The following is a 26,369-nucleotide window of genomic DNA, read 5'->3' on the forward strand; positions in this document are numbered from 1 at the left end:
ACAGATAATTATTTGGATATTGTATAATTTTTTTATTTTATATTGTTTTGTCCCTTTGTTGAAAGGACGTTTGGAATGTTCGTTTTTATGCACATATTGAAATAAAAAGAATTAAAAAAAAAGAATTGGTAAGCTGCAATATAATAAATGCTTGCTTTTGGGTTTAATACTGCTTTAATTAAACAAGTGAAGCTAAAAAATCACACTTCAACATACAATAAAGCCTTCATAAAGAAATAAAAAAGGTCACTTCCTACCTTGCCTTTTTGCAATAAACCTTTGCTGTAAAAATGGCCGATGCATTTTAATCCAAACACATGCAACTATGGTTGTATTTCAAATGGCCACACAAGTTTGGGGTCATAGGTGGCATAAAAGATGCTTGGGTGGGAGAACATAAGTGCAATCAGGCCTAGTTTTGGGTCCAGATCTATGAAATTTATCAATCCGTTATGAATAAGTAATAAATAATAAGTGCGTTTCTTACCTCCTTCCCAGCTTCCTGAAATCCTCGGTTGGTATCAGTAACCTGGACCTTTAAAAAAATGATTTTGTCTTGGTTAGAGAAATAAGCACACAGGGCTCTAATGTAACTGCTCACCCTTGTAATCAGATCATGATTCATGAGGAACTTAGAACAAAGCGGGGCAAATTCAAATTAACTCTACAGTTTGAACTTGAACTTTTAACCACAAAGGCCTTTTGTTGCCTTTAATTACTTATGACAGCTCGGACTAACAGATTCCGTGGCAAACTTCTCAAATTTACTTGGGATTTTTGAACTCTTCTTGTTCCTGTGGGTCTGTCAAACAATTCAAATCATTGACCCAATTGGCCACTGGTCCCTTTTTGATAACCTCAATGAGGTCTATGCTCCATTCATTGTCCGCGAAAGATGGCGATGGCATTTTTCTTGTAATTAAACATTCATACTTTGCTGAATGCAAACATTGGGTGGCTGATTCACATCAAAAGTGAAAATCTACAAACCCCAGCAAGATTTTTTCATGCCGCAGGTGCAGCCAGAGCGCGACCTCATATTTTCCCACATATTGAGTGACCCATTAGGTCATCGTAATAAGGAAGCGCATTCGGATGGATTCAAAATCTCATTAATTTCAGAACAATGTTGTTCAATGACCTCATTGACGCTGCGTTTTGTCCCCTGTTATCTGAATATCATTTAGATAATGGTTTGCCAATCACAGGCTCTGCTGAACTGCGCTCGACTTGTCTGCTGCCCACATTTGTGTTCTGCAGAAGTGTAAAAAGAGCTAAAAGGGTTGGTACAGTGTGACCTCTGCTCAAGCTCCTAACACTTCTCTGGAAGACGAAGCGTAATCTTTCCCAAAGCTAAAACACTAAAGCACAATTACCAGCGGTATCCCACACGTAATTGAAAATCCTAGCTGGCTCCCAATGGGTACAAATGTAATTTGGCAGGGCCTGCTGGAAGGAAATGAAAAGAGGAAAAAAGAATGTTTTGTGTGTTTTGCTAAAACTTGACGGCGACATTGACGCACCTGCAGAACAAATGTTCTTCTTGATAAAAAATGGGGGCTCAAGACTATTGATGTGCAGGTGTTGACCCACACAAGGGACCGTCGTACGTGCAAAAACCATTGCTTTGATTGGAACAATGGAAAAGATAGTGAGCTAATGAGGATTTTTTATCATTACTGAGAAAGGACAGGAAAAAGAAGGTTGTTACGGTATACATCAGTGCCATGCAGTCAGCAGGCAATTGGCCACACAGAGCTTTCTAAGGCCATCAACTTTTCTGAAACCATCAAAGATTCTATTCATGATCCAAAATTTGTTTATTACAGGGTGTACTCAAACTAGGGTGAACATACCGTACCCAAGCACATTATGAACCTCAAAGTCCAGGTTCCCAGGGCAGTCCGTCAATAATAAGGGGGGGAGGAGCTATTTGGTGGTTTATTGGGCTTAGGCTGTCACGCCAAGGCTAAAGTCTTGTACACACAGGCCGAAAATAAGCCGAAATCGACCGCTTCAGCAGGAACCGGAACAAATAAGATGTAGATGGCCACACACTCCATAGGAATGTCAATACAGTAATAGGTAAGCACTTCATCTCCTTCTGTTAGTAGTGCTGTCATGATTTTATCTTTCTATTTTTGAAATGTATCAATTAAGTATTGACATTCTTCTGGAGTGTGAGACCATTTACCTCTCATTTGTTCCTGCTGATCTCAGAAGTGAGCCAGTTGGGCATCTGTTTTTGGATGTTAGACAAGGCATTACACACCTTAAGGCTACGTTCACATGTGGGCATAGCGGATAAAGGGCAGAATGGCCGCGATTCTGCCCGCGATCCAGAATCATTGCAAATCGCAGGAGGCCTGTGCGATGCCCGTGATTTGCAATGGCACCCCAAATGCTGTGCAATGTTGCCGCGATTTCCGCCTGCCGAATCGCGGTAACATCGCGCAAACAGAATCGCAGGACGCATGATGCTCAAAAAAGGTATAAGAGCTTCTTTTGTGCGGCATGTGTCCCGCGATTCTGTTTGTGCGATGTTAGACAAGGCATTACACACCTTAAGGCTACGTTCACATGTGGGAGTAGCGGATCACGGGCAGAATCGCTGCGATTCTGCCCGCGATCCGGAATCATTGCAAATCGCGGGACGCCTGTGCGATGCCCGTGATTTGCAATGGCACCCCAAACACTGTGCAATGTTGCCGCGATTTCCACCTGCCGAATCGTGGTAACATTGCGCAAACATAATCGCGGGAAGCATGATGCCCTTCTTTTGTGCGTCATGCGTCCCGCGATTCTGTTTGCATGATGTTACCGCGATTCGGCAGGCGGAAATCGCGGCAACATTGCACAGCGTTTGGGGTGCCATTGCAAATCAGGGGCTTTGCACAGGCGTCCAGCAATTTTCAATGATTCCGGATCGCGGCGATTCTGCCTGTGACCCGCTACGCCCACATGTGAACGTAGCCTAAGCGGTATTTACCTATCATTCAACATCAGCAGGTACCGGACGGCTTTTGGCCTATGTGTACAGCTGTCTGTTCTACAGAATCCCATCTCATATCTGGCTTCTGTCGAATGGACATGCTGGAAAAGCATAATCTAACCTGTACCTGATTAGTGTGCTCTCTGGGATGGGGGGGGGGGGGCTGTCACTGGTACAGCAGGGAGATCACTGCACTAACATTGCTTACGTTCTCACTTTGGGACAGAGAAAGGGACTGAGGACAGAGATTACCCAGTCCCTTTCTCTGCAGCCTCAGCTGCACTGGACCGTGATTGAATGGGAAGCGCTCTGTGCTGAGCGGCTTTCTGTTCATTCACAAACCGAAGCATAGTAAACACTGTCTACTATGCATCTGTTAGGAATGAACACATTGAGTGATTGGTACTGATCACTCACTGTGTTCACTCAGAAAAGGAAGGGGCCGATAAATGACACAACCTGTGCACACGTGTTTTGGTTATTTAGGGAAACACAGTCCAGACTGAAAAATGTGTCCGAGTTTCAGGCAGTCTGAAACCCGGGCACACAATTTAAAACCCGGACTGTCCACGTGAATCCCAGACGGGTGGCAACCCTAACACACAAGTGCCAATTTCCAAGGCTATGAACAAGGGGAGAGAAGGAAGAAATTCCAGGTGCCAGCCTTTCCATATGTGGTCACTGAACAACGGTCAAACCTTACTGGTAGAAATGTTGCCTGTATACTTTTTAGCTATAGATGGTGGAGGAGCGTTCCCATAAATTAAATAAGTGTTTTCCAAACCTGTTCTTAAAGTGTTACTAAACCCACAACAGTAAAATCAGCCTGTATATGCAGTAAAGCATGCTTGTTATACTCACTGTGGAACCTAAGGGGTTAATCCTCTGCATTGTGTAAAAAGGCTTTTTGATCCTGTCTTCTCTGATCCTCTCCTTCTTCCACTATCCCCTATTCATCTCCTGATAAGACAAAGCCTTTGGAATCACTCTGCACATGCTCAGTTTGGAGTGTATTGCTAGAGAGTTTTTTTCTCTTGGAAGACTGCATGTGATCAGAACAGGGCCAATCAGCACTGTCCAGACAGAGGGTCAGGAGTCCGGCAACCTCATAGGGCAGTCTGAGTAGAATGAAAACTCCTCCTACAAGCTTGAACCAGACACTGAAAGCAGTCACAGGACTGCTATATACTGCTGATGAGAAAAGGTATTTAGCAGTTTATATTTACTAAAATAATTGCATTTCCATGTTCTGTGTACTGTGGGAGACCAGATATAGTGAATGCAGGGTCCTGGGTTTAGTAACACATTAAGTTCCACCAACTGTGCAAACTCTGCAGCCAACTTAACATGTGCAAAGACTGAGTAATTCATGCTTCAGTGATATGGTTACATCCACATACATCCATGGTAGCAGTTGAGGATAAGTTTGAGATACACAACAGCTCTGCAGCAGTTAGCAAGGGTGTTTGGATGCTTTTAATCTTTTGTATATCAGACATCAATAAGGCCTACATGCCACATTTTGGTGCATCAGTTTTTGTCAATTAACTTGCTTATAACTATGAAAAATTTGCCTACCTTAATAATTATTACATCATTTTAAGGACATATTTAGTTATTATTTTGTATGCTTTTTTTTAACAAAAAAAACTGTTTTTTATACTATAGACTGACAAAATACATTTTATTAAATAAATGTATCATTATTTTATTTGATTTACTTTATATTGTTATTTAAATTCATTTATTATTGTTTTTTTTATGCTGCAATTGTATGTGATAAATACACAGTGGCTTAGCAGTTAGCACTTCTGCCTTCCCCCATTAGGGTCCTTGCTTTGAATCCCAACCAAGATGCCACCTGCACAGAGTTTGAATATTCACCCTTTTCTTGTGTGGGTTTACTCTAGGTACTCCGGTTTCCTCCCACACTCGGAAGCCATGCTGGTAGGTTAATTGGCTTCGGTGTAAATTAGACCTAGTATGAGTATGTGTTTATGTGAGTTAGGGACCTTAGATTGTAAGCTCCGTGAGGGCAGGGACTGATGTGAATGTACAATATTTAAAGCCCTGCATAAATTTTCAGCACTATATAAATACCGTAAATAAATAAAATACAGTATTTCACAGGGTCACACTGCCATCTTCAGGACACAGTGGCAACTGAACATCTAGCCAGCATGTGATCAGTATTATTATTTTACAGGATTTATATAGTGCCAACATCTTGCACAGTGCTTTACAATATAATGGGAGACAGTACAATTATAATACGGTTCAATACAAGAAATCTAACAAGAAATGTAAAAACGGAATCAGGACGGCTAAAAATGACTTCGAAAGACACACAGCAGAGGAGAGTAACAAAAACCCTAAGAAACTCTTTAAAAACATTAATAGCAAAAAAGCGAGGTCAGAGCACGTTGCACACATAATTAACATTGATGGGAGGGTGGTTACAGAAGACACTGAGAAGGCAACTGTGCTAAATACTTTCTTCTCCTCGGTTTTTACACACGAAAAGGAGGGGTATGCCGACCAGGACTGTCTGGTTAGCACAACACCGCAAGACTTGCTGCAGTGGCTATCAGAGGGCGAAATCAAGGAAAGACTTGATAGCATTAATACTAATAAATCGCCTGGACCGGATGGCTTGCACCCGAGAGTACTCAAGGAACTCAGTAGGGTTATATCTAGACTGTTGTTCCTAATCTTCACAGACAGTATATTGACAGGAACTGTACCGGGTGACTGGAGGAAAGCTAATGTGATACCAATATTCAAGAAAGGGAGGAAGGATATTTTGGGAAACTATAGACTGGTCAGCCTGACATCAATTGTATGTAAATTATTGGAAGGGTTGATAAGGGAGAATTTGCTAAGGACAACAATATCATCAGCAGTAATCAGCACGTGTTCACAAAAGGAGGTTCTTGCCAAACCAATCTGCTAACATTTTACGAGGAGGTGAGCCTTGAGCTAGATAGGGGGAGACCTGTGGATGTGGTGTATCTGGATTTCTCTAAGGCCTTCGACACACTTCCCCACAAACGCTTAATCTACAAGCTAAGGTCTGCAGGTATCAACCTCAAGGTTTGTTCTTGGATAGAAAACTGGTTACATGAGCGGATCCAAAGGGTGGTGATAAATAACGCGTACTCAGAATGGTCTAGAGTGGTAAGTGGGGTCCCCCAGGGCTCAGTCCTGGGACCAATTTTGTTTAATTTTATTAATCTATAACATAGAGGACGGAATCAGTAGCTCAATCTCAGTTTTCGCAGATGACACAAAGATATGTCGGGCAATAACTTCTCATCAAGATATAGAAATCTTACAGAATGACCTGAACAAAATAACAGAGTGGGCAACTACGTGGCAAAAGAGATTTAATGTAGAGAAGTGCAAGATATTGCAAATTATGCTCTAGGGGGGGAACCTCTGGGGGAATCCAGAATGGGGAAGGATTTAGGGGTTCTAGTGGAAGTGAGCAAAGGAGAAGGAACAAGGTGGAACCTCACTCTCTAGAATAGATCAACATTGGCTATTTTGAATTCTTACTGTATTCTGCTAACATTAGTAAATAGATTGGAAAGTATATCATATTTAAACAGTTTTTTACATTTCTTCAGTTACTTCCTTGTTTCCAGGCCAGGGCAAATAATGTCATACATCCCAAGAGTCTTCAGGAGGGGGGGGGGGGACGGGTTCTCTCAGCTAAGCACACCCGCCTGCCTGAGCTAAGGGAATATGGACTCCAGGAATTAAATGCTACATGAATCATCTGCCCTTACTCAAGATGGCCATGGCCAGAAATGCTAGGGGGGTGTTCTTAAACTGATTTCTCAGAATAATAAAGCATAGAGAGGTGGATGGATGAGTTTGTTTTAAACATTAAAAATAAAAAAATTGAACTTTTGGTGTGCACAGTGTAGTTCTGCTTTAACAGAGAGGGGAAATAGAAGAATCCTTACCTTAAGCTTTTCAGCATCAGCCCTCACTTTTAAGAGTTCATTAATTGCATCCACAAATCCCTGATGGTGAAAATTGCACATTTTTTCAATTTCCCGGTCATGGTTACGGATCCGGGTGTCCAGTTTTTCCATAAATCTTTGGTGGGCATTTGGCTGGTCATCATAGACAGAGCTGTGGAGACATAGGATGTGTATGGTTACTGACATGGTAAAAATCAGTCTGATGTCTGGATCCCCCCCTAGGCAGCTCTGCACAATAAACATTAGTAACGGAGCAGATGACATCACAAGGATAGAAAACCCTAATTAATAAAAAGGCATTCATTGTTAAAAAAAATTAAGCCTTTATTTATTGTAGATTGGGAAAGAGAGATAAGGGTTCAAAGTGGGCAGGATCTTGGAGTTAGGTTCAGCAGCCAATCATAAATTAACAGAGGAGAAGTGGATTTTTTGAAAAATGGGAAATGTGTCTTTTTATAATTAATGATCATAGGTGTGCCCTTGCTGCCTTGACCCCCCCCCCCCCCCCCACACTCCTCATGTCCCCCCTGCACCACTGCTGGCTTCTCTCCTGCAGCATGCTGCAGCGGATCATTTCAGGATGTAGAACGGGCAAAGAGGTAAGTAACTTTGTCATTTATCAGCCCCTTCCTTTTCTAAATGAACACAATGAGTGATTGATACTGAATGCTGCCTGTGTTCATTTATAAGTGAAGCATAGGAAAGTGATTATTATGCTTCAGTTTGTAAACAGGAAGCCACTCAGGAAAGAGCTGTTCACATTCATTGGCTGCAGAGAAAGGGACTGGGGAATCTCTGTCCTCAGTCCCTTTCTTTGTCTCAAAAGTGAGAGGGTTTGATATTTGGGGTGCGCACCCCAATGCAATAGGCTGCACACACCTATGTCAATGGGGCTGATTTAAAAAAAACTGGAGAGTGCAAAATCTGTATCAGCTCTACAAAGAAACCAATCAGCTTCCAGGATTTATTGTCAACGTTTAAATGAACAAGCTGAAGTTAGAAGCTGATTGGCTACCATGCACAGCTGCACCAGATTTAGCACTCTGCAGTTTTAGTAAACCAACCCCATGAATACATCTACTGTAAATAAACACTTCCTAAAAATGATCTTTCATTAATCCCACATTTTGTCATCATAATGCATTGTTCATACAGTCTGAGGATTGCCCGGTGGGTGGATTTGGTCACGGTGTGCTTGGCCAACCATCTGAGATGGGCAGAGCTTGATGTAACTGGTCACTCAGGTATGTCTATCATGCTTGTCACATTGTGTCTGCCTGGTAAAGGTACATAAATCTCCTCCCATCTGTCACCATAGTCCGTCAGTGTCTGTCACCTTCTCTGTCCCTCATTACTCATCCATCTTAATCTGTATCTGCCAATATCCATCACCCTGTGTCCAACAATCATGATTTGTGTATGGCTGGCCATAGATGGTTTGCATTGTGTGCGATTAGGCAATAAATTCAAGCCGTAGGGCCCTGCAAGCACCACCCAGTGCGACAAAAGTGGAAAATTATCGGCCCAACAGGAACTGCATTCTATGGGATGCAGCCACTGCCTGGCAGCGCCATTGTATTAGAGCAGTGAGGGGTGCCATGGCTGCTGAACACAATAGTTAGCAGTGGAGAGACCTTCAGCCATGCTTTCAGCATAGATGGGGGAATCAACTGATATTCACACCGTGTATGGCTGGCTTTATGCCTCTGTGATTGTGTATTGGTGTGTTAGAAGGAATACCGCCCCCTGCAGGAGATCAGCTTTACTTTATATTCCCATGATCATTAGAAATACTTGACTGCCGGTATTTGAAAAGGACCCCGCTTTTCTTGCTGATTAATATATATCTAATTGTTATTATCCCTGCATCCCAGAGAACATTTATTACCATGCCAAGGGCATTGGGGAGCATGAGTGTATTGGGTGTCCTCTCTGTACACTGTGCTATACATGGCATACTCCACACTGCCCCATGCTGTACACTGTGCTATACATGGCATACTCCACACTGCCCCATGCTGTACACTGTGCTATACATGGCATACTCCACACTGCCCCATGCTGTACACTGTGCTATACATTGCATACTCCACACTGCCCCATGCTGTACACTGCGCTAGAGATGGCATACCTCCCACTACCCCATGCTGTACACTGTGCTATACATGGCATTCACCACACTGCCTCATGCTATACACTGTGCTATACAAGGCATACTCCACGCTACCCCATTCTGTACACTGTGCTATAGATGGCATATTCTACACTAACCAATCTGTACACTGTGCTATACAGGGCATACGCTACACTACCCCATTGTGTACACTGTGCTATACAGGGCATATGCTACACTACCCCATTGTGTACACTGTGCTATACAGGGCATATGCTACACTACCCCATTGTGTAGACTGTGCTATACATGGCATACTTCACACTACCCCATTCTGTACACTGTGTTATATGTGGCATACTCCATACTATCCCATTATGTACACTGCACTATAGATGGCACTCTCTACACTACCCAATTCTATATACTGTGCTATATCTGGCATGCTCCACACAATATTATTATTATATTCTTAATGCCACTAATCTACACAGTTTTGTCTTTTTTATAGACAATGGGAACTTCCAAATTCCAACCCGGTACAGGGAGAGCTCATAAATGGTCCCATCTATTCTCTCAGCCTCCTCCACATCTCTACTTTTCTTTTTTTGCTGCTCTGACTTCCTATTAGAGGGTGGCTACATTCATTCTCCCTGGTCCCTCTGTATGTAGGAAGGTAGTCACCCTCTCCCTGGTCCCTCTGTATGTAGGAAGGTAGTCATCCTCTCCCTGGTCCCACTGTATGTAGGAAGGTAGTCATCCTCTCCCTGGTCCCACTGTATGTAGGAAGGTAGTAATCCTCTCCCTGGTCCCTCTGTATGTAGGAAGGTAGTCATCCTCTCCCTGGTCCCTCTGTATGTAGAAAGGTAGCCATCCTCTCCCTGGTTTCTCTGTATGTAGGAAGGTAGTCACCCTCTCAATGGTCCCTCTGTATGTAGGAAGTTAGTAATCCTCTCCCTGGTCCCTCTGTATGTAGGAAGGTAGCCATCCTCTCCCTGGTCCCTCTGTATGTAGGAAGGTAGTCACCCTCTCAATGGTCCCTCTGTATGTAGGAAGGTAGACACCCTCTCCCTTGTCCCTCTGTATGTAGTAAGGTAGTCACCCTCTCCCTGGTCCCTCTGTATGTAGGAAGGTAGTCACCCTCTCCATGGTCCCCCTGTATGTAGGAAGGTAGTCACCCTCTCCCTGGTCCCCCTGCAGGTAAGAAGGTAGTCACCCTCTCCTTGGTCCCCCTGTATGTAGGAAGGTAGTCATCCTCTCCCTGGTCCCCCTATATGTAGGAAGGTAGTCACCCTCTCCCTGGTCCCACTGTATGTAGGAAGGTAGCCATCCTCTCCATGGTCCCCCTGTATGTAGGAAGGTAGTCACCCTACCCTTGGTCCCTCTGTATGCAGGAAGGTAGTCACCCTCTCCCTGGTCCCTCCGTGTGTAGGAAGGTAGTCACCCTCTCCCTGGTCCCTCTGTATGTAGGAAGGTAGTCACCCTCTCCCTGGTCCCCCTGCAGGTAAGAAGGTAGTCACCCTCTCCTTGATCCCCCTGTATGTAGGAAGGTAGTCATCCTCTCCCTGGTCCCCCTGTATGTAGGAAGGTAGTCATCCTCTCCATGGTCCCCCTGTATGTAGGAAGGTAGTCACCCTCTCCCTGGTCCCTCTGTATGTAGGAAGGTAGTCACCCTCTCCCTGGTCCCTCTGTGTGTAGGAAGGTAGTCACCCTCTCCCTGGTCTCTCTGTATGTAGGAAGGTAGTCATCCTCTCCCTGGTCCCCCTGTATGTAGGAAGGTAGTCACCCTCTTCCTGGTCCCTCTGTATGTAGGAAGGTAGTCATCCTCTCCCTGGTCCCTCTGTATGTAGGAAAGTAGTCACCTTCTCCATGGTCCCTCTGTATGTAGGAAGGTAGTCATCCTCTCCCTGGTCCCTCTGTATGTAGGAAGGTAGTCACCCTCTCCCTGGTCCCTTTGTATGTAGGAAGGTAGTCATCCTCTCCCTGGTCCCTCTGTATGTAGGAAGGTAGCCACCCTCTCCCTGGTCCCTCTGTATATAGGAAAGTAGTCACCCTTTCCATGGTCCCTCTGTATGTAAGAAGGTAGTCATCCTCTCCCTGGTCCCTCTGTATGTAGGAAGGTAGTCACCCTCTCCCTGGTCCCTCTGTATGTAGGAAGGTAGTCACCCTCTCCCTGGTCCCTCTGTATGTAGGAAGGTAGTCACCCTCTCCATGGTCCCTCTGTATGTAAGAAGGTAGCCATCCTCACCATGGTCCCTCTGTATGTAAGAAGGTAGCCATCCTCACCATGGTCTCTCTGTATGTAGGAAAGTAGTCACCCTCTCCATGGTCCACCTGTATGTAGGAAGGTAGTCACCCTCTCAATGGTCCCTCTGTATGTAGGAAGGTAGACACCCTCTCCCTGGTCCCCCTGCAGGTAGGAAGGTAGTCACCCTCTCCATGGTCCCTCTGTATGTAGAAAGGTAGTCACCCTCTCCATGGTCCCCCTGTATGTAGGAAGGTAGTCACCCTCTCCCTGGTCCCTCTGTATGTAGAAAGGTAGTCACCCTCTCCATGGTCCCTCTGTATGTAGGAAGGTAGTCATCCTCTCCCTGGTCCCTCTGTATGTAGGAAGGTAGTAATCCTCTCCCTGGTTCCTCTGTATGTAGGAAGGTAGTCATCCTCTCCCTGGTCCCTCTGTATATAGGAAGGTAGTCACCCTCTCCCTGGTCCCTCTGTATGTAGGAAGGTAGTCACCCTCTCCCTGGTCCCTCTGTATGTAGAAAGGTAGTCACCCTCTCAATGGTCCCTTTGTATGTAGGAAGGTAGTCACCCTCTCCCTGGTCCCTCTGTATGTATGAAGGTAGCCACCCTCTCCCTGGTCCCTCTGTGTATAGGAAGGTAGTCACCCTCTCCATGGTCCCTCTGTATGTAAGAAGGTAGTCGCCCTTTCCATGGTCACCATGAATGTAAGAAGGTATTCACCCTCTCCCTCTGTATGTAGGAAGGTATTCATCCTCTCCCTACTCCCTCTGTATGTAGGAAGGTAGCCATCCTCACCATGGTCTCTCTGTATGTAGGAAAGTAGTCACCCTCTCCATGGTCCCCCTGCAGGTAGGAAGGTAGTCACCCTCTCCATGGTCCCTTTGTATGTAGGAAGGTAGTCACCCTCTCCCTGGTCCCCCTGTATGTAGGAAGGTATTCTACCTCTCCATGGTCTCTCTGTATGTAGGAAAGTAGTCACCCTCTCCATGGTCCCCCTGTATGTAGGAAGGCAGTCACCCTCTCCATGGTCCCTCTGTATGTAGGAAGGTAGTCACCCTCTCCCTGGTCCCTCTGCAGGTAGGAAGGTAGTCACCCTCTCCACGGTCCCTCTGTATGTAGGAAGGTAGTCACCCTCTCCATGGTCCCTCTGTATGTAGGAAGGTAGTCACCCTCTCCCTGGTCCCTCTGTATGTAGGAAGGTAGCCACCCTCTCCCTGGTCCCTCTGTATGTAGGAAGGTAGTCACCCTCTCCATGGTCCCCCTGTATGTAGGAAAGTAGTTTCCCTCTCCATGGTCCCTCTGTATGTAGGAAGGTAGTCACCCTCTCCCTGGTCCCTCTGTAGGAAGGTAGTCGCCCTCTCGCTGGTCCCTCTGTATGTAGGAAGGTAGCCATCCTCTCCCTGGTCCCCCTATATGTAGGAATGTAGTCACCCTCTCCCTGGTCCCTCTGTATGTAGGAAGGTAGTCACCCTCTCCCTGGTCCCTCTGTATGTATGAAGGTAGTCACCCTCTCCCTGGTCCCTCTGTATGTAGGAAGGTAGCCACCCTCTCCCTGGTCCCTCTGTATGTAGGAAGGTAGTCACCCTCTCCATGGTCCCCCTGCATGTAGGAAAGTAGTTTCCGTCTCAATGGTCCCTCTGTATGTAGGAAGGTAGTCACCCTCTCCCTGGTCCCTCTGCAGGTAGGAAGGTAGTCACCCTCTCCATGGTCCCTCTGTATGTAGGAAGGTAGTCACCCTCTCCATGGTCCCTCTGTATGTAGGAAGGTAGTCACCCTCTCCCTGGTCCCTCTGTATGTAGGAAGGTAGCCACCCTCTCCCTGGTCCCTCTGTATGTAGGAAGGTAGTCACCCTCTCCATGGTCCCCCTGTATGTAGGAAAGTAGTTTCCCTCTCCATGGTCCCTCTGTATGTAGGAAGGTAGTCACCCTCTCCCTGGTCCCTCTGTAGGAAGGTGGTCACCCTCTCGCTGGTCCCTCTGTATGTAGGAAGGTAGCCATCCTCTCCCTGGTCCCCCTATATGTAGGAAGGTAGTCACCCTCTCCCTGGTCCCTCTGTATGTAGGAAGGTAGTCACCCTCTCCCTGGTCCCTCTGTATGTAGGAAGGTAGTCACCCTCTCCCTGGTCCCTCTGTATGTAGGAAGGTAGTCACCCTCTCCATGGTCCCCCTGTATGTAGGAAAGTAGTTTCCCTCTCCATGGTCCCTCTGTATGTAGGAAGGTAGTCACCCTCTCCCTGGTCCCTCTGTAGGAAGGTTGTCACCCTCTCGCTGGTCCCTCTGTATGTAGGAAGGTAGCCATCCTCTCCCTGGTCCCCCTATATGTAGGAAGGTAGTCACCCTCTCCCTGGTCCCTCTGTATGTAGGAAGGTAGTCACCCTCTCCCTGGTCCCCCTATATGTAGGAAGGTAGTCACCCTCTCCCTGGTCCCTCTGTATGTAGGAAGGTAGTCACCCTCTCCCTGGTCCCTCTGTATGTAGGAAGGTAGTCACCCTCTCCCTGGTCCCTCTGTATGTAGGAAGGTAGCCACCCTCTCCCTGGTCCCTCTGTATGTAGGAAGGTAGTCACCCTCTCCATGGTCCCCCTGTATGTATGAAAGTAGTTTCCCTCTCCATGGTCCCTCTGTATGTAGGAAGGTAGTCACCCTCTCCCTGGTCCCTCTGTAGGAAAGTTGTCACCCTCTCGCTGGTCCCTCTGTATGTAGGAAGGTAGCCATCCTCTCCCTGGTCCCCCTGTATGTAGGAAGGTAGCCATCCTCTCCCTGGTCCCTCTGTAGGAAGGTAGTCACCCTCTCGCTGGACCCTCTGTAGGTAGGAAGGTAGCCATCCTCTCCCTGGTCCCCCTATATGTAGGAATGTAGTCACCCTCTCCCTGGTCCCTCTGTATGTAGGAAGGTAGTCACCCTCTCCCTGGTCCCTCTGTATGTAGGAAGGTAGTCACCCTCTCCCTGGTCCCTCTGTATGTAGGAAGGTAGTCATCCTCTCCCTGGTCCCACTGTATGTAGGAAGGTAGTCATCCTCTCCCTGGTCCCACTGTATGTAGGAAGGTAGTAATCCTCTCCCTGGTCCCTCTGTATGTAGGAAGGTAGTCATCCTCTCCCTGGTCCCTCTGTATGTAGAAAGGTAGCCATCCTCTCCCTGGTTTCTCTGTATGTAGGAAGGTAGTCCCCCTCTCAATGGTCCCTCTGTATGTAGGAAGTTAGTAATCCTCTCCCTGGTCCCTCTGTATGTAGGAAGGTAGTCATCCTCTCCCTGGTCCCTCTGTATGTAGGAAGGTAGTCACCCTCTCCCTGGTCCCTCTGTATGTAGGAAGGTAGTCATCCTCTCCCTGGTCCCTCTGTATGTAGGAAGGTAGTCACCCTCTCAATGGTCCCTCTGTATGTAGGAAGGTAGACACCCTCTCCCTGGTCCCTCTGTATGTAGTAAGGTAGTCACCCTCTCCCTGGTCCCTCTGTATGTAGGAAGGTAGTCACCCTCTCCATGGTCCCCCTGTATGTAGGAAGGTAGTCACCCTCTCCCTGGTCCCTCTGTATGTAGGAAGGTAGTAATCCTCTCCCTGGTCCCTCTGTATGTAGGAAGGTAGTCATCCTCTCCCTGGTCCCACTGTATGTAGGAAGGTAGTCATCCTCTCCCTGGTCCCTCTGTATGTAGGAAGGTAGTCATCCTCTCCCTGGTCCCTCTGTATGTAGGAAGGTAGTCACCCTCTCCATGGTCCCCCTGTATGTAGGAAGGTAGTCATCCTCTCCCTGGTCCGTCTGTATTTTTGGAAGGTAATCACCCTCTCCCTGGTCCCCCTGCAGGTAAGAAGGTAGTCACCCTCTCCTTGGTCCCCCTGTATGTAGGAAGGTAGTCATCCTCTCCCTGGTCCCCCTATATGTAGGAAGGTAGTCACCCTCTCCCTGGTCCCACTGTATGTAGGAAGGTAGCCATCCTCTCCATGGTCCCCCTGTATGTAGGAAGGTAGTCACCCTAACCTTGGTCCCTCTGTATGTAGGAAGGTAGTCACCCTCTCCCTGGTCCCTCTGTGTGTAGGAAGGTAGTCACCCTCTCCCTGGTCCCTCTGTATGTAGGAAGGTAGTCACCCTCTCCCTGCAGGTAAGAAGGTAGTCACCCTCTCCTTGATCCCCCTGTATGTAGGAAGGTAGTCATCCTCTCCCTGGTCCCCCTGTATGTAGGAAGGTAGTCATCCTCTCCATGGTCCCCCTGTATGTAGGAAGGTAGTCACCCTCTCCCTGGTCCCTCTGTATGTAGGAAGGTAGTCACCCTCTCCCTGGTCCCTCTGTGTGTAGGAAGGTAGTCACCCTCTCCCTGGTCTCTCTGTATGTAGGAAGGTAGTCACCCTCTCCCTGGTCCCTCTGTATGTAGGAAGGTAGTCATCCTCTCCCTGGTCCCCCTGTATGTAGGAAGGTAGCCATCCTCTCCATGGTCCCCCTGTATGTAGGAAGGTAGTCACCCTAACCTTGGTCCCTCTGTATGTAGGAAGGTAGTCACCCTCTCCCTGGTCCCTCTGTGTGTAGGAAGGTAGTCACCCTCTCCCTGGTCCCTCTGTATGTAGGAAGGTAGTCACCCTCTCCCTGCAGGTAAGAAGGTAGTCACCCTCTCCTTGATCCCCCTGTATGTAGGAAGGTAGTCATCCTCTCCCTGGTCCCCCTGTATGTAGGAAGGTAGTCATCCTCTCCATGGTCCCCCTGTATGTAGGAAGGTAGTCACCCTCTCCCTGGTCCCTCTGTATGTAGGAAGGTAGTCACCCTCTCCCTGGTCCCTCTGTGTGTAGGAAGGTAGTCACCCTCTCCCTGGTCTCTCTGTATGTAGGAAGGTAGTCACCCTCTCCCTGGTCCCTCTGTATGTAGGAAGGTAGTCATCCTCTCCCTGGTCCCCCTGTATGTAGGAAGGTAGTCACCCTCTTCCTGGTCCCTCTGTATGTAGGAAGGTAGTCATCCTCTCCCTGGTCCCTCTGTATGTAGGAAAGTAGTCACCTTCTCCATGGTCCCTCTGTATGTAGGAAGGTAGTCATCCTCTCCCTGGTCCCTCTGTATGTAGGAAGGTAGTCACCCTCTCCCTGGTCCCTTTGTATGTAGGAAGGTAGTCATCCTCTCCCTGGTCCCTCTGTATGTAGGAAGGTAGCCACCATCTCCCTGGTACCTCTGTATATAGGAAAGTAGTCACCCTTTCCATGGTCCCTCTGTATGTAGGAAGGTAGTCACAATCTCCCTGGTCCCTCTGTATGTAGGAAGGTAGTCACCCTCTCCCTGGTCCCTCTGTATGTAGGAAGGTAGTCACCCTCTCCATGGTCCCTCTGTATGTAGGAAGGTAGTCACCCTCTCCCTGGTCCCTCTGTATGTAGGAAGGTAGTCACCCTCTCCCTGGTCCCTCTGTATGTAGGAAGGTAGTCACCCTCTCCATGGTCCCTCTGTATGTAAGAAGGTAGCCATCCTTACCATGGTCCCTCTGTATGTAAGAAGGTAGCCATCCTCACCATGGTCTCTCTGTATGTAGGAAAGTAGTCACCCTCTCCATGGTCCCCCTGTATGTAGGAAGGTAGTCACCCTCTCAATGGTCCCTCTGTATGTAGGAAGGTAGACACCCTCTCCCTGGTCCCCCTGCAGGTAGGAAGGTAGTCACCCTCTCCATGGTCCCTCTGTATGTAGAAAGGTAGTCACCCTCTCCATGGTCCCCCTGTATGTAGGAAGGTAGTCACCCTCTCCCTGGTCCCTCTGTATGTAGAAAGGTAGTCACCCTCTCCATGGTCCCTCTGTATGTAGGAAGGTAGTCATCCTCTCCCTGGTCCCTCTGTATGTAGGAAGGTAGTAATCCTCTCCCTGGTTCCTCTGTATGTAGGAAGGTAGTCATCCTCTCCCTGGTCCCTCTGTATATAGGAAGGTAGTCACCCTCTCCCTGGTCCCTCTGTATGTAGGAAGGTAGTCACCCTCTCCCTGGTCCCTCTGTATGTAGGAAGGTAGTCACCCTCTCCATGGTCCCTTTGTATGTAGGAAGGTAGTCACCCTCTCCCTGGTCCCTCTGTATGTATGAAGGTAGCCACCCTCTCCCTGGTCCCTCTGTGTATAGGAAGGTAGTCACCCTCTCCATGGTCCCTCTGTATGTAAGAAGGTAGTCGCCCTTTCCATGGTCACCATGAATGTAAGAAGGTATTCACCCTCTCCCTCTGTATGTAGGAAGGTATTCATCCTCTCCCTGCTCCCTCTGTATGTAGGAAGGTAGCCATCCTCACCATGGTCTCTCTGTATGTAGGAAAGTAGTCACCCTCTCCATGGTCCCCCTGCAGGTAGGAAGGTAGTCACCCTCTCCATGGTCCCTTTGTATGTAGGAAGGTAGTCACCCTCTCCCTGGTCCCCCAGTATGTAGGAAGGTATTCTACCTCTCCATGGTCTCTCTGTATGTAGGAAAGTAGTCACCCTCTCCATGGTCCCCCTGTATGTAGGAAGGCAGTCACCCTCTCCATGGTCCCTCTGTATGTAGGAAGGTAGTCACCCTCTCCATGGTCCCTCTGTATGTAGGAAGGTAGTCACCCTCTCCCTGGTCCCTCTGCAGGTAGGAAGGTAGTCACCCTCTCCATGGTCCCTCTGTATGTAGGAAGGTAGTCACCCTCTCCATGGTCCCTCTGTATGTAGGAAGGTAGTCACCCTCTCCCTGGTCCCTCTGTATGTAGGAAGGTAGTCACCCTCTCCATGGTCCCCCTGTATATAGGAAAGTAGTTTCCCTCTCCATGGTCCCTCCGTATGTAGGAAGGTAGTCACCCTCTCCCTGGTCCCTCTGTAGGAAGGTGGTCACCCTCTCGCTGGTCCCTCTGTATGTAGGAAGGTAGCCATCCTCTCCCTGGTCCCCCTATATGTAGGAAGGTAGTCACCCTCTCCCTGGTCCCTCTGTATGTAGGAAGGTAGTCACCCTCTCCCTGGTCCCTCTGTATGTAGGAAGGTAGTCACCCTCTCCCTGGTTCCTCTGTATGTAGGAAGGTAGTCACCCTCTCCATGGTCCCCCTGTATGTAGGAAAGTAGTTTCCCTCTCCATGGTCCCTCTGTATGTAGGAAGGTAGTCACCCTCTCCCTGGTCCCTCTGTAGGAAGGTTGTCACCCTCTCGCTGGTCCCTCTGTATGTAGGAAGGTAGCCATCCTCTCCCTGGTCCCCCTATATGTAGGAAGGTAGTCACCCTCTCCCTGGTCCCCCTATATGTAGGAAGGTAGTCACCCTCTCCCTGGTCCCCCTATATGTAGGAAGGTAGTCACCCTCTCCCTGGTCCCTCTGTATGTAGGAAGGTAGTCACCCTCTCCATGGTCCCTCTGTATGTAGGAAGGTAGTCACCCTCTCCATGGTCCCTCTGTATGTAGGAAGGTAGTCACCCTCTCCCTGGTCCCTCTGTATGTAGGAAGGTAGTCACCCTCTCCATGGTCCCCCTGTATATAGGAAAGTAGTTTCCCTCTCCATGGTCCCTCTGTATGTAGGAAGGTAGTCACCCTCTCCCTGGTCCCTCTGTAGGAAGGTGGTCACCCTCTCGCTGGTCCCTCTGTATGTAGGAAGGTAGCCATCCTCTCCCTGGTCCCCCTATATGTAGGAAGGTAGTCACCCTCTCCCTGGTCCCTCTGTATGTAGGAAGGTAGTCACCCTCTCCCTGGTCCCTCTGTATGTAGGAAGGTAGTCACCCTCTCCTTGGTCCCTCTGTATGTAGGAAGGTAGTCACCCTCTCCATGGTCCCCCTGTATGTAGGAAAGTAGTTTCCCTCTCCATGGTCCCTCTGTATGTAGGAAGGTAGTCACCCTCTCCCTGGTCCCTCTGTAGGAAGGTTGTCACCCTCTCGCTGGTCCCTCTGTATGTAGGAAGGTAGCCATCCTCTCCCTGGTCCCCCTATATGTAGGAAGGTAGTCACCCTCTCCCTGGTCCCTCTGTATGTAGGAAGGTAGTCACCCTCTCCCTGGTCCCCCTATATGTAGGAAGGTAGTCACCCTCTCCCTGGTCCCTCTGTAGGAAGGTGGTCACCCTCTCCCTGGTCCCTCTGTATGTAGGAAGGTAGTCACCCTCTCCCTGGTCCCTCTGTATGTAGGAAGGTAGTCACCCTCTCCCTGGTCCCTCTGTATGTAGGAAGGTAGTCACCCTCTCCATGGTCCCCCTGTATGTAGGAAAGTAGTTTCCCTCTCCATGGTCCCTCTGTATGTAGGAAGGTAGTCACCCTCTCCCTGGTCCCTCTGTAGGAAGGTTGTCACCCTCTCGCTGGTCCCTCTGTATGTAGGAAGGTAGCCATCCTCTCCCTGGTCCCCCTATATGTAGGAAGGTAGTCACCCTCTCCCTGGTCCCCCTATATGTAGGAAGGTAGTCACCCTCTCCCTGGTCCCCCTATATGTAGGAAGGTAGTCACCCTCTCCCTGGTCCCTCTGTATGTAGGAAGGTAGTCACCCTCTCCATGGTCCCTCTGTATGTAGGAAGGTAGTCACCCTCTCCATGGTCCCTCTGTATGTAGGAAGGTAGTCACCCTCTCCCTGGTCCCTCTGTATGTAGGAAGGTAGTCACCCTCTCCATGGTCCCCCTGTATATAGGAAAGTAGTTTCCCTCTCCATGGTCCCTCTGTATGTAGGAAGGTAGTCACCCTCTCCCTGGTCCCTCTGTAGGAAGGTGGTCACCCTCTCGCTGGTCCCTCTGTATGTAGGAAGGTAGCCATCCTCTCCCTGGTCCCCCTATATGTAGGAAGGTAGTCACCCTCTCCCTGGTCCCTCTGTATGTAGGAAGGTAGTCACCCTCTCCCTGGTCCCTCTGTATGTAGAAAGGTAGTCACCCTCTCCCTGGTCCCTCTGTATGTAGGAAGGTAGTCACCCTCTCCATGGTCCCCCTGTATGTAGGAAAGTAGTTTCCCTCTCCATGGTCCCTCTGTATGTAGGAAGGTAGTCACCCTCTCCCTGGTCCCTCTGTAGGAAGGTTGTCACCCTCTCGCTGGTCCCTCTGTATGTAGGAAGGTAGCCATCCTCTCCCTGGTCCCCCTATATGTAGGAAGGTAGTCACCCTCTCCCTGGTCCCTCTGTATGTAGGAAGGTAGTCACCCTCTCCCTGGTCCCCCTATATGTAGGAAGGTAGTCACCCTCTCCCTGGTCCCTCTGTATGTAGGAAGGTAGTCACCCTCTCCCTGGTCCCTCTGTATGTAGGAAGGTAGTCACCCTCTCCCTGGTCCCTCTGTATGTAGGAAGGTAGCCACCCTCTCCCTGGTCCCTCTGTATGTAGGAAGGTAGTCACCCTCTCCATGGTCCCCCTGTATGTATGAAAGTAGTTTCCCTCTCCATGGTCCCTCTGTATGTAGGAAGGTAGTCACCCTCTCCCTGGTCCCTCTGTAGGAAGGTTGTCACCCTCTCGCTGGTCCCTCTGTATGTAGGAAGGTAGCCATCCTCTCCCTGGTCCCCCTGTATGTAGGAAGGTAGCCATCCTCTCCCTGGTCCCTCTGTAGGAAGGTAGTCACCCTCTCGCTGGACCCTCTGTAGGTAGGAAGGTAGCCATCCTCTCCCTGGTCCCCCCTATATGTAGGAATGTAGTCACCCTCTCCCTGGTCCCTCTGTATGTAGGAAGGTAGTCACCCTCTCCCTGGTCCCTCTGTATGTAGGAAGGTAGTCACCCTCTCCCTGGTCCCTCTGTATGTAGGAAGGTAGTCATCCTCTCCATGGTCCCCCTGTATGTAGGAAAGTAGTTTCCCTCTCCATGGTCCCTCTGTATGTAGGAAGGTAGTCACCCTCTCCCTGGTCCCTCTGTAGGAAGGTGGTCACCCTCTCGCTGTTCCCTCTGTATGTAGGAAGGTAGCCATCCTCTCCCTGGTCCCTCTGTATGTAGGAAGGTAGCCACCCTCTCCCTGGTCCCTCTGTATGTAGGAAGGTAGTCACCCTCTCCATGGTCCCCCTGTATGTATGAAAGTAGTTTCCCTCTCCATGGTCCCTCTGTATGTAGGAAGGTAGTCACCCTCTCCCTGGTCCCTCTGTAGGAAGGTTGTCACCCTCTCGCTGGTCCCTCTGTATGTAGGAAGGTAGCCATCCTCTCCCTGGTCCCCCTATATGTAGGAAGGTAGTCACCCTCTCCCTGGTCCCTCTGTATGTAGGAAGGTAGTCACCCTCTCCCTGGTCCCCCTATATGTAGGAAGGTAGTCACCCTCTCCCTGGTCCCTCTGTATGTAGGAAGGTAGTCACCCTCTCCCTGGTCCCTCTGTATGTAGGAAGGTAGCCACCCTCTCCCTGGTCCCTCTGTATGTAGGAAGGTAGTCACCCTCTCCATGGTCCCCCTGTATGTATGAAAGTAGTTTCCCTCTCCATGGTCCCTCTGTATGTAGGAAGGTAGTCACCCTCTCCCTGGTCCCTCTGTAGGAAGGTTGTCACCCTCTCGCTGGTCCCTCTGTATGTAGGAAAGTAGTCACCCTCTCCCTGGTCCCTCTGTATGTAGGAAGGTAGTCACCCTCTCCCTGGTCCCTCTGTATGTAGGAAGGTAGCCACCCTCTCCCTGGTCCCTCTGTATGTAGGAAAGTAGTTTCCCTCTCCATGGTCCCTCTGTATGTAGGAAGGTAGTCACCCTCTCCCTGGTCCCTCTGTAGGAAGGTGGTCACCCTCTCGCTGGTCCCTCTGTATGTAGGAAGGTAGCCATCCTCTCCCTGGTCCCCCTATATGTAGGAAGGTAGTCACCCTCTCCCTGGTCCCTCTGTATGTAGGAAGGTAGTCACCCTCTCCCTGGTCCCTTGTATGTAGGAAGGTAGTCACCCTCTCCCTGGTCCCTCTGTATGTAGGAAGGTAGTCACCCTCTCCATGGTCCCCTTGTATGTAGGAAAGTAGTTTCCCTCTCCATGGTCCCTCTGTATGTAGGAAGGTAGTCACCCTCTCCCTGGTCCCTCTGTAGGAAGGTTGTCACCCTCTCGCTGGTCCCTCTGTATGTAGGAAGGTAGCCATCCTCTCCCTGGTCCCCCTATATGTAGGAAGGTAGTCACCCTCTCCCTGGTCCCTCTGTATGTAGGAAGGTAGTCACCCTCTCCCTGGTCCCCCTATATGTAGGAAGGTAGTCACCCTCTCACTGGTCCCTCTGTATGTAGGAAGGTAGTCACCCTCTCCCTGGTCCCTCTGTATGTAGGAAGGTAGTCACCCTCTCCCTGGTCCCTCTGTATGTAGGAAGGTAGTCACCCTCTCCCTGGTCCCTCTGTATGTAGGAAGGTAGCCACCCTCTCCCTGGTCCCTCTGTATGTAGGAAGGTAGTCACCCTCTCCATGGTCCCCCTGTATGTATGAAAGTAGTTTCCCTCTCCATGGTCCCTCTGTATGTAGGAATGTAGTCACCCTCTCCCTGGTCCCTCTGTAGGAAGGTTGTCACCCTCTCGCTGGTCCCTCTGTATGTAGGAAGGTAGCCATCCTCTCCCTGGTCCCCCTGTATGTAGGAAGGTAGCCATCCTCTCCCTGGTCCCTCTGTAGGAAGGTAGTCACCCTCTCGCTGGTCCCTCTGTAGGTAGGAAGGTAGCCATCCTCTCCCTGGTCCCCCTATATGTAGGAATGTAGTCACCCTCTCCCTGGTCCCTCTGTATATAGGAAGGTAGTCACCCTCTCCCTGGTCCCTCTGTATGTAGGAAGGTAGTCACCCTCTCCCTGGTCCCTCTGTATGTAGGAAGGTAGCCACCCTCTCCCTGGTCCCTCTGTATGTAGGAAGGTAGTCACCCTCTCCATGGTCCCCCTGTATGTAGGAAAGTAGTTTCCCTCTCCATGGTCCCTCTGTATGTAGGAAGGTAGTCACCCTCTCCCTGGTCCCTCTGTAGGAAGGTGGTCACCCTCTCGCTGGTCCCTCTGTATGTAGGAAGGTAGCCATCCTCTCCCTGGTCCCCCTATATGTAGGAAGGTAGTCACCCTCTCCCTGGTCCCTCTGTATGTAGGAAGGTAGTCACCCTCTCCCTGGTCCCTCTGTATGTAGGAAGGTAGTCACCCTCTCCCTGGTCCCTCTGTATGTAGGAAGGTAGTCACCCTCTCCATGGTCCCCCTGTATGTAGGAAAGTAGTTTCCCTCTCCATGGTCCCTCTGTATGTAGGAAGGTAGTCACCCTCTCCCTGGTCCCTCTGTAGGAAGGTTGTCACCCTCTCGCTGGTCCCTCTGTATGTAGGAAGGTAGCCATCCTCTCCCTGGTCCCCCTATATGTAGGAAGGTAGTCACCCTCTCCCTGGTCCCTCTGTATGTAGGAAGGTAGTCACCCTCTCCCTGGTCCCCCTATATGTAGGAAGGTAGTCACCCTCTCCCTGGTCCCTCTGTATGTAGGAAGGTAGTCACCCTCTCCCTGGTCCCTCTGTATGTAGGAAGGTAGTCACCCTCTCCCTGGTCCCTCTGTATGTAGGAAGGTAGCCACCCTCTCCCTGGTCCCTCTGTATGTAGGAAGGTAGTCACCCTCTCCATGGTTCCCCTGTATGTATGAAAGTAGTTTCCCTCTCCATGGTCCCTCTGTATGTAGGAAGGTAGTCACCCTCTCCCTGGTCCCTCTGTAGGAAGGTTGTCACCCTCTCGCTGGTCCCTCTGTATGTAGGAAGGTAGCCATCCTCTCCCTGGTCCCCCTGTATGTAGGAAGGTAGTCACCCTCTCCCTGGTCCCTCTGTATGTAGGAAGGTAGTCACCCTCTCCCTGGTCCCTCTGTATGTAGGAAGGTAGTCACCCTCTCCATGGTCCCCCTGTATGTAGGAAAGTAGTTTCCCTCTCCATGGTCCCTCTGTATGTAGGAAGGTAGTCACCCTCTCCCTGGTCCCTCTGTAGGAAGGTTGTCACCCTCTCGCTGGTCCCTCTGTATGTAGGAAGGTAGTCACCCTCTCCCTGGTCCCTCTGTATGTAGGAAGGTAGTCACCCTCTCCCTGGTCCCTCTGTATGTAGGAAGGTAGTCACCCTCTTCATGGTCCCCCTGTATGTAGGAAAGTAGTTTCCCTCTCCATGGTCCCTCTGTAGGTAGGAAGGTAGTCACCCTCTCCCTGGTCCCTCTGTAGGAAGGTTGTCACCCTCTCCCTGGTCCCTCTGTATGTAGGAAGGTAGCCATCCTCTCCCTGGTCCCCCTGTATGTAGGAAGGTAGTCACCCTCTCCCTGGTCCCTCTGTATGTAGGAAGGTAGTCACCCTCTCCCTGGTCCCTCTGTATGTAGGAAGGTAGTCACCCTCTTCATGGTCCCCTGTATGTAGGAAAGTAGTTTCCCTCTCCATGGTCCCTCTGTATGTAGGAAGGTAGTCACCCTCTCCCTGGTCCCTCTGTAGGAAGGTTGTCACCCTCTCGCTGGTCCCTCTGTATGTAGGAAGGTAGTCACCCTCTCGCTGGTCCCTCTGTATGTAGGAAGGTAGTCACCCTCTCCGTGGTCCCTCTGTATGTAGGAAGGTAGTCACCCTCTCCGTGGTCCCTCTGTATGTAGGAAGGTAGTCACCCTCTCCCTGGTTCCCCTATATGTAGGAAGGTAGTCACCCTCTCTTCCTCGCTCCCAGTATGGAATATAGACTCTAGGATGTGTAGTGTGCATAGACCACAGAATATGCCTAAACACAGGGAATCAAACCTTCCCCGCTCTTCACTAATCTCCAACAGCCAATGAAAGGAGCAGGCTCACTGAGGACATCAATAGACTTCCCAGTGCAACATAGAACACAATGCAAATAGAAAAATAGCAAGCAGCTCATCAATTTATAACCGGCAATAGCTGTACATAGGAGGACAGTTCACACGGCTGGCAAAATACCCAGCCCTCTCTGTAAGGTGGTAAAAAGGACACCACTAAAAACTTGATTCTAAAATCCAGAACAACAGTAAAGTTTAGTCGGACTCAATAAATATTAGTAATAAACATTGCATAAAAAAATCCATCAACTGAAACTGAACTGAAAAAAGTCATATAGACTTTGTGCCAGAAACTAACTTATCAATGGATAGCCAGAGAGCGCCATCTTCTGGTAAAACGGATGAAGTACCAATAATTTACAACAACTGAGAAAGTTATAGAAATCACAAAGTGAAATAAACACACAGAATATTTAAAAGACATATTTTTCTTTTACTATCGTTTTTATGGAAGTTAATAACTAAAAAAAAAACAAAAAAAAAACAAAAAAAGAAAGAATAAACAACAAAAAATCCAGAGACGGCTTTAGAGAGTGACCATGTGACACAAAATAAAGAGTGTTGTCTTGAATAGTATAATGTTAAAGATTAATGAAATTATTTTTTATAAGCTTGTAATGGTATTGTAATTGTAAAGTGGTTGTAAACCCTTACATATCCCTTGTGAAGTGACTGGCCTCAGCTGATACACAGAGATTAAACAAATTCTCCTACATAAGTTGTACCGGTTTATCTGCTATCTTCTCGTCTCTACAGACATTCAAAGTCCAGAATTTATAAAGCTTGTCTATTATGTCAGAAAAAGGGGGCAGAGAACTGAAGTTAGACTGCAGAGCTCAGTAGGGGAAGTTCTAAAAGCAAATTGGAGGGAAAGGACACACCCCCTTCACACAGCGTACAGGAACAGAGCTGAGGCTGTCAATCACAGGCTGTGTGGTGGAGCTCTTTCCCCCGGTCACCTTTTTCTTTTAGTGTCAGGAAAACTTGTCAGCAGTGATTCATACTGATGGCAGCACAGTGGCATTTGTGGTTCATGCTCCTTCCCTTTCCAGCACTGGGGTCCTCAGTTCTACCTACATGGAGTTTGTCCTGTGATTGCATGAGTTTCCTCCAGGTACTCCGGTTTCCTCCCACACTCCAAAGACATGATAGTGGGTTAATTGGCTCAACTGAGTGCGCTCAAGATGGCTGCCTCACCCCCTAAGCATTATGTGGCTATAGAAATGAAAAAAAATAAAAAATAAAAAAAATCATCCTGAGTGTGAACACGGCCCGCTGTGTACCATCGGAAAACAAGTCCACCCTAAGCAATAAAATATCCCATTCAACGTTCTATTCATTAGCGCAGGAAGTTTTCATCCTGTGACAATAAACAATAGATGATCCAGTTCATATGTACTCAATGACAGAACACCAGTAAATGGGTCATTTGGGTAAACAGTGGGGCATGTTCTGGGT

At 48.9% G+C, this 26,369-nt stretch overlaps 1 protein-coding gene across 7 annotated transcripts in view; it reads right to left on the bottom strand.

Moving 5' to 3' along the window:
• EXOC6 (exocyst complex component 6) overlaps positions 1 to 26,369 on the bottom strand; it is a gene marked incomplete at its 5' end in the record, with an annotated part of 513,187 nt that overhangs the window by 349,622 nt on the left and 137,196 nt on the right. For all 7 annotated transcript variants that reach the window (XM_082267958.1, XM_082267957.1, XM_082267962.1 and 4 more), the window contains 2 exons: positions 488 to 535; positions 6,964 to 7,135. In XM_082267958.1, coding sequence (XP_082124084.1) covers positions 488 to 535; positions 6,964 to 7,135 — 220 coding nt within the window. The remainder of the gene's footprint in view (positions 1 to 487; positions 536 to 6,963; positions 7,136 to 26,369) is intronic.

The sequence above is a fragment of the Pelophylax lessonae genome (genome assembly GCF_965119305.1).
Source record: "Pelophylax lessonae genome assembly, chromosome: 9".
NCBI lineage: Eukaryota > Metazoa > Chordata > Amphibia > Anura > Ranidae > Pelophylax > Pelophylax lessonae.